The following is a 12,916-nucleotide window of genomic DNA, read 5'->3' on the forward strand; positions in this document are numbered from 1 at the left end:
TATAAACAAATTTTTATCATATTTTATTTCTCTTTCTAAAGGCCATATCTAAAAAACGAAATAAATGTAAAATTCTTATTAACTATTTGCGTACTTACTTTTGCTATTCAAAATTTAATAATGAAACATCTTGTGCTGACCCAAAGACAATTAACTTAAAAGAGGTTGTTTATTTTAGTAGTTAGTTGTATGAGGAATACGTCTTTGATGTTAGAAAGGTCTGTCTTAACTAGAGCCAACTGTTAATGAAACTTTTAAAATGTGATAATTTGGATTTGGAATGTGATCAGTCGTTATCAGTCAGCCGAGCAGTGCGGACCTTATCGCTGTGCGCCGAGCTCAAGGTCATAGTGAGCCACGTGTAGGTCGATCGTGTTCCGACACTAATAATTTTTATAACAATCTCGAAGTGACGATTTTCAAATAATGCCGGTTAACTGCAGTGTCTGTAACTCAGCGTGTGATGGTGAACCTAACTTGGTGAGGTGTGCAGAGAACTGTGGAGCAGTGTGCCATCTTAACTGTGTTCCGCAGAAAACAAGGAGTTCCAAGAAAGATTGGATATGTAATTCCTGTAAACCGGAGTCCTCATCAGTGGCCAGTAGCAAATCAGCAGGAACCACGACCATCAGCAAGGAGTTTCTATTCAACACTATCGAGGCATTCAAGAAAGAAATGCTGAAAGAGTTGAAGAAGATTGCCACCGAGAACGTTAGCCTCAGCACCTCGTTGAGTTTCCTCAATACCACAGTTGAGGAAAGTAACAAACTAATGGAGAATGTCAGGAAAGAATTAAAGAAAACCCAGGAAGATAACCTTAAGCTTCAGAAAGAGAACTTGGAGCTGCGGAACAACGTTTCCAATCTGGAGGTACGGGTGAGAAACCTAGAACAATACTCCAGGAAACAAAATATAGAAATCGACGGAGTTCCTGAATCAAATAATGAAGATGTTTACGCCATCATCCACGACGTTGGGAGAGCCATCGGAGTCGAGCTGAAGAGAGAAAGAGTGGTAGCAGCTCACCGCATACCTTCCTTTAATAAGAAGAGGACGCCGCCTATCATTGTCCGGTTCTCTACCTTCGAGGAAAAGGACGTCTGGATCAGCAGCTTCAGGAACGTGCGACCACTGACAGCCAATAAGATCAACCCGAGATTCAACTTACAGAATAAAGTGTTTATCAATGAACATCTCTCGCCAGAAAATAAACAACTCCTCTCAAGGACCAAAGAGGCTGCGAAAACGAAGGGGTACAAATACGTGTGGACCAGGGACGGCAAGATCTTCGTGCGAAGAAGCGAAGGAGAAAAATGTAAGAAGGTTGACACTTTCGCTGATTTAGATAAGTTGTAAATAGTTTATGCTACTCGTAATTAGATCTAAGTATGTTATTTTTTAGCTATTGTCTATTCATATTTAACTCTTTAACACTATATTTAATACATTGGATCAGTCTTTCTTCCCTGTAAACAAATTCAATCATATATCGTTTATACATCAAAATATTAGAAGCCTCAGGAAAAACTTTGATTTACTTTTAATGTATTTGCAAAAGCTAGAACGAAATATTGATGTTTTGATCTTAACTGAAACTTGGATTTTTAATAATGAAATAACACACTACCAAATACCTAATTATACCTCCTTCTCTAACTGTAACGAGACGTACAGATCAGGTGGCATAGTGGTTTTTCATCAATAATAGAATTAAGGCAAATGTTATGGAATGTAAGATGACAACTGCAGATGTATTACTACTACAAATCTATTTTGACAACCTAATATTTTCATTACTTTGCGTTTATAGAATGCATGAGTTTTCAAAATTGGAGTTTGTAAAAGAAGTAGAACCTGTTCTCAAAACAATTAAAACCAAATTCTATACTTATTGGAGATTTTAATATAGATATAGGAAAACATAGTCCCGAATCTGAAGCCTACCTATCTCTGTTCCAAAATAATAGTTTTAACTCGCTTATAAATGATAACACTAGAATAACTACAGAACATGCTTCATGTCTGGATCACATTTTCGTCAGGCACAAAAATCTAACAAACTTCAAAACAGGAATTTTTCACATTAACATTACCGACCACAGTTTAACAGCATTAACTCTAAATAACTTTAATGTACACAATTTGCAGCGCAACAAAGAAGTGGCAATTAAAAAAATTAACTTTGAGTGTGTTAAACATTATTTATTAGCTTCCTCCTGGGATGCAATCTATCATACGACAGACGTTGACCTGTCACTAGATATGTTTTATGATACATTACATGAAAGTATAATTTCAAATACCAATGAAAAAGTATTTCTGCCGAAATTCAGCAAAGCTAAATTCAAAAGTCCGTGGATAACGGAATCTCTGTTAAAAAAATAAATAAGAGGAACAAATTAGTAAAAATTTTGAAAAATAGACCGTATGACAAATCTTTTTGCAATTACTGTAATAAATTTAAAGACAATCTCCAAACCGAGATAAGTTGTACAAAGAAAAACTACTACCACAATTTAATTCATCGCAATGCAGGTAATTCAGCATATCAATGGAAAGGCAGCCCCGAAATGATACAAAACCACTGACCGATTGCTCTATTGCCTATTATATCTAAAATTCTAGAGAGGTGCATTAAATCTAGGCTACTTTCATTTTTAAATAACAACAACTTTTTTCATCTAACAAATTTGGCTTTACTAAAGGTAAAAGTACAGAATCGGCTATTGCAACTTTTATGGAGGGAATTTTAAACAGCATAAATAATAGTCATAAATGTACAGGATTATTAATAGATTTTTCAAAGGCCTTCGACCTTGTTGACATTGACATACTTCTAGACAAATTAGAACTCGCTGGAATAAGAGGACCTTTGCTAAACCGGTTTAGTAGTTTTCTAAAATAAAGAACCCAGCAAGTAAAAATTCAAAACTGTCTCAGTCACGCAAAATCTATTGTGAAAGGTGTACCCCAGGGATCGGTACTGTCTGCAACACTATTTTTAATTTTCATAAATGATTTAATGAATGTTCCACTCAAGGGTAAAATAATAGCATTTGCCGATGACGTTGCCATCCATTACTCCAAGAAAAGTTGGGAAAACATATGGGTCAACATTAATGAAGATTTGCAGTCCTTGGGAACCTGGTGTATTAACAACAGAATGATAATAAATGCTGAAAAGACAAACTTTATTAATTTTGACCTAAAACAATACTCTTTCCCTAATACTTTAAAATATCATGATTATTTAAATTGCTCAATCAATGATAACTGTCCCTGCCCGATTATTAGTCAAGTAACTCATATAAAATATCTGGGCGTAATTCTAGACGAAAACCGCTTAATGGAAGCAACACATTAAGAAAAATTTAAGAACGTTCTATTATTTAAGAAATCTTTTAACCGATAACCTTTTACGTATGCTATATTTTGCCTTAATCCACTCAAGACTGACTTATGGTATAGAAGTGTGGGGCGCAGCAAACAATACCACACTAAATCCATTAGAAATCATACAAAAACACTTTATAAGGATCATAACATTTAAATCCAAACACGAACCGTCCTTGCCTCTATTTCGCCTCCTAAAAATTCTGCCTCTGAAATACCTTTTTATTTTTTAAGTATTAAAAATGTTTTACATACGTAGTGGAAATAAATGTTCAAAACAATTTCGCTTTTATACCAGGGCAGCTTCTAAAGTAACATACATTAGACCAAAAGTGAATAAAACTATATTCAGTAAAACATTTATATTTTTAGGCCCAAAAATTATTAATATTTTACCGATAGACATAAAAAACAGTCAAAACATAAGGCTATTTCATATTAAATTAAAATCATGGCTGTTTGATAAAGACAACATTAATGACCTGGTAGAAATATTACATTAGCTATAATTATGAAAATTAAAAACGAATTACTATTGTAGATATATGGAATAGAGTTTATATGCGTTTGTGTGAATATTTTTAAGTATTCAATTGTTTGGCTTTATTTAATATATTGGATGTTTTTAGTTCACCTACTGACGAGGTTACTTAGTGAAGTGAATAGTTTACTTAGTTTATTTTACTTACTCGTATTAATGTAAAGTGTACTTTGGTTCAGTTAAATAAATAAGTGCTGACACTGCAGCGGACCGCTAGGTTATAAGTAATATTTAGACTGTTTGATGTAAGAAGTTCTTGTTTATTTTCATTGTGCTAGTCACCTTTTACTTGATGCGGTGACTAGTCATTCCAAGTTTTTTTACATATGTTTACCTTTGTTATTTGATGGTGGAATAAATACATTCTTATTCTTATTCTTATTTATGATTACTTTTTCCACATGGACAAAATAATTACATCCAACAACTAATTTAACAGTAACTCTATTATTTTCAACTTAAAAACATAGGATGCAGTTGGATTTAACATACAATCTCCACCAGAACTCTATTTTTTACTTTTGTTGTTCTTGTTACAGTATTAACAGGGTGTTCTAGAAATTTAAATGTGAAAACTATTAAGTAACAGAATATTATAAATTTAGAATTTTTATTTATATCCATTTATTTAGTGTAGCATTTTGAAAGTTTAAAACTGTTAGTTTTAACAGTTTTCGATATGTTAATTTCCAACCAGAAAACAGATATACGAGTAAACGTAAAACGATTTAGGACATATAATCATTTGAAGCTTTTCCTGTTTTTGTGTCTATCATTTTTTTAAACTTTAACACTCTGTGTAGATGTAGAAATAGCAACACCCTAAACAACTTTAACCGTAACTCTTTTATTTGCAACTTATAACATAGGGTAACGTTGGATTTCAGTATTTTTTACGTTTGTCGTAAATTTTTAAATTTTGAAGTTTCGTTAATTTTAAAATGAAAATTATGTTATATATTTAGATTTTTGTTTATGTTGTGTTAATTTAGTTACTTTACAAATATCGAAGTATTAAGCTGTTGTTCGTAATAATAACTTTTGTATTAACTCCTTCAAATAATAACACATAAATATACTAGCCTATATAGAGAGATATAGGACATATGAAGGTTTTTCTTGTTTTTGTTTCTTGGCACGGATATGTCGTATAGCTCCTCATTAAAACAACGAACAGACCATCATTATGTGTCTACATGACAGGGCGCATTCACTCACTAGTCCTGTACGGAACTGTTGTTGCTAACGTTTGTATAACCATCAATAACAGTGAATTATGACTGCACTTTGAAATGCAAATGAGATTTCATGGCTTTATTAATATGAGACATACTGCATCTGATTGGAGACGTGATTTGCACGTAAGCACTCTGAAGTTGAATGAAGGGTTATCGATTTCGGGGATTTTAAATTTATGATGTCTATGATAAAATGCATCTGAGTGTGACCAATTGGAATGTAGTAAATGCACACTTAAGGCCTGTACTGAAAGGAAAGAGACAGGAGGGGGAATGTTTAGAACCCTTAAGAATATTAGGCCTGATTGAAAGGGTGTTTTTTACGTCTGATACACTATATCCCAAAATAACCAATGAGCATTGAAATTTAGACCTTGTTTGGTGACATGTGTAGTTTATAGGATTATATTTTCAGTTGGTACGAAAAAATTCCCGAAATCGCCAACAATCTCCCAGTTTTGGGCAGAAGCTTGCTAATGTATCCTTTAAAAGAAAGACATAATATCTATAGCTTTTTTGATATAATAAGTGTCTCTATCCAGTCTGATTACATAAAAGTCATTAATCTCAGATTGAAACTGTAACTATTCATCATCAAGCTATGCTGTTTGGCGTTTGTAATAATTCAGTGTCATGGTCAGTGATATTGATATATTTTAGTCTAATCAATATTGTTAGACAATGGTATCCCAATAGTTTCAATTAAACTAGTCAGTGAACATTAATACAACCACAGCAACGTGAGGTGTACTCGGTGATCTGATTCAGGTTTGTTCCAATTTCTCGTTACTCAGCTCAGGTGATGCTGACGGAAATTCAAATTCAAACGTAAAAGCACATAGAGGGTTTTAAATAATGTGTTAATTAAATATAACTAAAGTTGTTATTGAACACAAAAATATAGTTTAATGCAAGTTATAGTTTATAACTGATTAGCCTTTAAGTTGATTTTCTTTTGTATACTGAATACTTTATCACAGTAGCATGTGTTACGCTTTTCAATAAACTACATTTGTCAAGGATCACCTTTCTTAAAACCCTATCGTCCTGCGTATGTACGATACACTCTCGGATTCCTGTGGGTCCAAGAAATAACGGTATTAATTTTCTGGTCAAGAAATCATAGGGCAGTCTATCCGAGTCTCTCTCCGTCTGTGCGACAATTTATTCGTTACATTTTGTAGTCATATGATACTACGGCATTTTACATGCTTATTGTTCACTAGAAATTGTGTTACAATGTGAGGTAAGGGAATAGATTCTGCGAAATGGCTCTTTATCTCTTTATTATCTTTGTTGAATAAAATGTATCCCCAGTTATGTATTTTTTGGAGTTGAAATGGAAGCGTTATACAAATGGTTAAATATTGAAAACGACGATTTTCTTTGTTGTATATTAAATTTTGGCTTTATACGTTAAACTACCTGTCAGATTTCTACATGAATGTTTCATTTTATTATTTTAACGTATGTGTGCTCTCGGGCTATAACAATTTATATAAAATTATTTCATATTCTGTAGCCAGCTTTACTAATATAAACAAGCTGGCGATGCATACAGATGTTTGGTTATTGCTGTCACGTTTTAGCCATCCATTTCCTTTTAATTAAAAATGCGTATAAATAAAGAGGAAACGGCTGACCGGGGAATATCAGTGGTGCCAAATTCAGGAACTGAACAAACACAGGTGTGCCAACAGGAGGCCGTAAACTTCATTGAACTTTTTTGCACTGCTTATTTCAATCAATTGTATGATACTGTATGAAGTTATAATTGACGATTAAAAAAAAGTTAATAACTAAACATAAATTGTGGTGTTTGAAATAATTTACAACAGCTTGTAGTACTCAAATTAATATTTAAACTGATGACAAAAATAAATATACTTTTACTCAAGCCGATGTTTTAAGAAAATGAATCTCTAAGTTCAAAATATCGCATAAATGTTCTGTAACTTGAGTCTGAAAAATTTAAATTAAAATAAATTGTATTATTAATATGATTCTCAATGTTTTCATACAAATAAACTTAAAACTTTAAGCTACAGATTTTGATAAAATACTTTTTAATATAATTTTTGATTTTAAAATACTGGAGCAAGTTTTTGTCAATACTAATTATCATTAGACGTTGTTTTAGTTATCGCAACGTCAGCAAACAGTTCATGAAAATAGTATGCTCGATGTGTTGAAAGAAGTCTCGAGTAGTAGATTTCTTGAAATTAAGTTTTATTTTATTAAATTTAGTTTTTAAAAGTATTTCATTGGTATCTAATTTTAGTTTGTAACTAGAAACAATTTAAAACGAAGTATTATGCTTTTAGTCTTAAGTAGTCCGGAGTATAATAGACAAAGTTTGGAAACAAGGTACTAAAAACAAGTATTTTACATAATGTATAGCATTGAACCTGTTTTTCAAAAGTTTATCGTAATTGTGTAGTATAAAATGTGGATTTACAGCAGCAATGTCGTCGTCACAGCAGTCAAAATACAAGTGTGTTTTCATGTAAACGAAAAATCAAATCAAACTGTTTAACAGATCGTGGTTTCAATTCAAATATGCAGAAACGGTGCAATTAAAAAAAAACTATACTTACATAAACCTTTTCTTCAGAGTTGTGTTTTGTTATATTTGAAAATGAATAAGGATTTCTTTATTTAAAAATCTCAGGTAAATAAATATATATTTGCAGAAATGGCTGTATATTTTTAATACTAATTAGAAGTATCCGATGATTTTAACGATTATAAGGTTCAAATTGCCGTCTCTAATGTCTAGTGGTCTAACGGCTAATTTAAAATGAATATTTTAAGCGGAAACCCCACTAAATTGATCTAAAGGATATTTTTATGTATTTAAAATAACTTCGTAAAAATACAGGGTGCCCCAAAAAGGGGGTTCCACGAGTGAGAATCTTGAATACTTTAATAAATACAAACTACATCACGTTATAATTATTTTAAAGCTCTTTCTATCCTAAACTTACTGACGAATAAAAATTTAAATTACCTCTATTCGTTACTTAATATCGGTCTAAAGTAGATACAATTATAATTTATTTTGTTATCATTATTGCTTATCTTTGACCCGAACCTAGACTAAAAATTAAATATTTACTTCATGACAGTAGCTTTTATATTATACAGTCTATTGCCGAATTAAAAACTATTTTACCACTATAAAATTTACATTTAAAAATATAAAAATGCATGTAGCAATAATATCAAATAGTGAGAAGAGCTTTCCCACGCAAAATAAAGGTCATAAAAAATTTAACAACTTTCAAATTTAAATGTATTGCCTATCTTCAAACTTTACGAAACTGTGTTAATGAAACCTGATTTACGTGTACTGAGTCGAAATTTACGTTTTATCCTTACTTGAAATTAAGAGCTCAACAAACAAAATAAAATATTTTAAAAGATGTATTTAATATGTTAATAAACTCACTTTAGTCATGCACTCATGTCTACATTTTCCTGCAAACGCTCTGGCAACGTCCATCTAGGAGTCGGGGAACAATTTATAATGTAAGCATATTTCGACATTAAATAATGGTCAATTTAACTCGAGTAAATTTAGTAAAAGGTTACCTCTAACTTGATTAGTGTGAGTTTGAGCTTATAAAATAGCAAATCTGCAGTCTTTTGTATCGGACGTCGCCCGAGCGTTCAATCAAAATTCGTGAAATAGTTTGAAAATATTAACACGATTTTAATTAAAATGTTTCATAGTTCAGTAGCTATAAAAACGTTTCCATACTCTTTTACACACTGTACTCAAGTTTTCCTAGACAATCTTCAACCCTCAGATCCTGTACGTTGCTTGCGGTGTTACACGAGCAGTCGACAAATAGTTCCAGATAACGAGCTGACAGATAAGGACCGGTATTCGTCTAGACAGTCTGCAACCCTCAGATCTAGTACGTTGCTTGCGGTGTTACACGAGCAGTCGACAAATAGTTCCAGATAACGAGCTGACAGATAAGGACCGGTATTTGTCTGAAGAGTGATATCGCAGTAAATCATATATTCTCTCTGAAATTTTCCTAACGTGACTGATTTATTAAACAAGTCTTTATCAGCCTCTGAAGAAGATACGAGGATTTCGTTTATCACAGATAATCACAGCGAGTGTTCAGACTAGAATTTTTATATATCAATCAATTTAAACATGAAAATGAAACAAAATATACTTATATCTATTATATTTCGAAAGGTTTTTCATGAAAATACTACAATAAAAGTGGTTATCCATTTGTTTTATAACAATACTAATTTGAAGAACGTTTTTACTAACCAAGCTCAGTAAAAGAGGACAGGTCCTTTTTTGAAGTAGTTTTTCAAAATTTAAAGTTTTCTTTTAAATTCTAATAACTTCTCTTAATAGAAAATTAGCACAGACTAGTTTTTGATCTCTGCACGAGACATTATGGGCGAGTAAAATATGAAGCAAATTTTAAATAGGCCTAAAGAATTAAAAAAATACAATAAACTTGAATTTTTACAGTATTTTTCGTATACATTAGGTATAGCTTTGAAGCGATGCATGTATTTTTATGACTTAAATAAATTTATTTTTGTGTGCAATAAATATAATTTAAGACAATGAAGTGTTTCAAAAGACAATTTTATCAAGGGAAATGAATAAATATTTTTAGTTTTCATTTTCATGTTTTATATAAACATTATAATTCCCACCTGCCTCAAATGCCTTCGAGTCATTCCGGAATATTCATCATTTAAAATTTAGGCCTGGTCATAAGATGCTTCCAAATTACTGATTGCTTCACATGCCTACGTGTCCCTCTTGAATATTCAAAAGTCTTATTAACTTTTACATGATGTCAGAATATAGATATTACAGAGTCGTGACTTGAAAATTTTATTTAAAACAAAGTTTTTGCAACCTAAACTGGTTTACCACATTTTTAGTTTTAGGTTCTAACATCAATTTTGGGATTGAACAATACTTTATTATGTTCACTTCATAGCTTTTATGATACATTTCCTGTAAACAATAATGTAGAATAAATATATGGATCTCTACGTGAAACTATAGGCATTTCAGGTAGAAAGTTTAGACGATTTTTTTATCACATCAAAATAAAATGACTGAAGATAATAATATAATACATTTACAGTATCCAAATGAGATTTCAGCGTATATAAAAAAATTATATACGTTAAGGTAAATGTGTGAAAAATTGAATGTCAAAAATGAGATATTTATTAGAATAGCAAAATTTCTTGATGTAATAAATGAATCAAAACTTGCCGGTTCTTGACGCTTTTAACTCAAGTAAGTACTCGCATTCACATTTTTTCTTCTCAGCTATTTTATTTGCTCTGATTACAAAAAGGTATAATATGCTTTTCTTGTAGTTCTACCGTTTTAGTTTCTTGTACTCGTAGTGCGGAGAGGTCAAATATGTTTATCAGTATGGAAAGGTATTTTAATGATCTTTGAACAATAACATAAAAATGTGTAAACCACAAAATTGATTGCACCACCTAAAAGTTGGGTACTGAAATAACCACGAAGAGGAGGATACTTAGTTAGGAATGGTGGTTCTGGTAAAACCCGAGCAATGGTTCTAAATGTTAGTTCTTTTTTTTAATTAAGAAAAATATAACATTAAGGTATTTTTTCGTAAGAAAGTTTTATACATTTAATTAAGTTTTAATTACTTGGTACTGAATATCAAGTCATTCAGAACTATTTTTGTTTTGTAGAAATTGAGGGATTTAGTTGCTTCAGAGGTGTATAATAATTAAAAAAATTAATTGTGTATAATATATAAAAAACCGACCTGCTCCACTTGTCCATAGTCACATGAGAGGCTATATGCCTTAAGTGCCCGAGTATACGTTTGACAATTCAGTTTCACAACATAGGATTTCTGACCTGTCAGTTGAATGATTCAAGCTGTGTACTATGACAAGACATAATTTATTTACACAGAAGGTTCATTATTCAACAACAAATGAACACGTTGTATGTTCTAGCATGCTAAATTACTGTGCAATATAAATACTTTCTTTAATCAACAGCATGTATATTCTCTTCTCTGCCTTAGATATTTCGCTAATGCGTTATAGCTGCAGTATACTGTCAACGTAACGACATTATCATTGAGAATATGAGTTTAAAATAAATGTTAAGTTTGAATTCGTTATTAACTTGAATGAAAAAAAAGATTAGTAGGCCACAGACTTGTTCTATACATCAAACTTGCAAACTGAATGATTTATCGATTTTAACCAAAATTTAAAGGGAAGAAAATAATAATAATAATAAACAGCAATTAAAACAATTCGAAATCAGTATTTTACTGACGATAGTTATTACCCATCTTTTTAAAGTTACGGATTTTATTGAAAAGGTTTTTTTTTTCACAAAATTACCGTGCACTTCCTATGTATATCAAATAGAATGTAAAAAAGGAAAGATGAATTTGTCACGAAATTCAAAAATGTCTAGGTTTTCTGGGGGAGGGGGGCATTCATTTGGGTTTTAGACTTGATTGCTGGTTAATGTGTAGATTTGTTAAAGGGACCTGTCAGCGCCTATCTCGCTCGTATTAAATTGATTTTTTCAGAAACTAATGTAATGAATAAAACCTTTTTAAATAGACACTTAGCAAGTGCTTGAAGAAAATACAAATTATATGAAAGTAGTACAGTGATATTTATTTATGATTAATTTTATATACAGTATATATAGTTTTCAAAAATTATAATAAAATGAAAGCTGTAATCTATAGAAACAATATTTTCAAGTGAATCTACCCTTCTTACCATAGCTACGTTATGTGTAATTTAATACTTTTTGTATATACAACAATGGCAAATGTCTGAAATGCTTCTAATCTTAGACAAGTTGTGTTTATAATATACACACCAAATTATGTGCATCAGTTTGTCTATTGGAGAACTTTAGAACTTACATCGGTTTTGGAATAAGATGCATTTTATTGCTAATCAGTGTACTCCAATACTTTTATTACAGAATTATTTGAAATGTTGAAAGTGAAAGGAGATTTTTAAAACTTTCACGTATCCACTAGCCGCGGCATTGAGATTTATTCGCGGGCTGGATATATTTCCGTCACCGCTTTGTATGCCGGTGAAACCCTTTATCATGTGGGAGGAATGTATTGTTATTGTAAAATTCACCAAAATTCAAATCTAGAGATATGTATTTTCACTATGTAACTGTGTAACTGTTTTTCAATTATTAATTATAAACACCGTTATTGCCTGGTCTCTAGATTCAGTTTAAAGTATTTGATAATGTAAAAACATACTATCATATCATGTTTATGTCTATATAAAGAAATTATAATGTGATAATAGTTATAACAATCTAGTGAAAATACTTTGAAATCCTACGAGTTATATGAATCTGTAAAATACTAAAACTGTGGTAACTCAATATTATTTTATAAAAATGCCTAAGAGTTATTGCACTATTTTTAACGTGATCAATGATGAATGGTTGATTGTGTAATAAGTAAAAATAAAAGTCAAGACCACTACAAGTAAACACAGAACCTTTAGAAAGGAACGTGGTTGTAAATGTACAACAATATTAATATCAAATTTGTTTTGGATTATTCCATTTATTATAGTGCCAAAACTTTAACATGTGAGTGCCATAGTAGTTGTGCTAGTTGTGATTTAGTATCTGTATTATATTAGGCAATAATAGCAGTGATTGAAAAATAAATAAATATATATT

At 31.1% G+C, this 12,916-nt stretch overlaps 1 protein-coding gene across 1 annotated transcript; it reads left to right on the forward strand.

Annotated features, from left to right (window-relative positions):
- Window positions 1-426: 426 nt before the first annotated feature.
- LOC124370449 lies at window positions 427-1,356 on the forward strand. The gene has a single exon (XM_046828734.1). The coding sequence runs from the start codon at window positions 427-429 to the stop codon at window positions 1,354-1,356; it is 930 nt and encodes a 309-aa protein (XP_046684690.1).
- The last annotated feature ends 11,560 nt before the right edge of the window (window positions 1,357-12,916 follow it).

This window comes from Homalodisca vitripennis, unplaced genomic scaffold (genome assembly GCF_021130785.1).
Source record: "Homalodisca vitripennis isolate AUS2020 unplaced genomic scaffold, UT_GWSS_2.1 ScUCBcl_181;HRSCAF=1524, whole genome shotgun sequence".
Lineage (NCBI taxonomy): Eukaryota > Metazoa > Arthropoda > Insecta > Hemiptera > Cicadellidae > Homalodisca > Homalodisca vitripennis.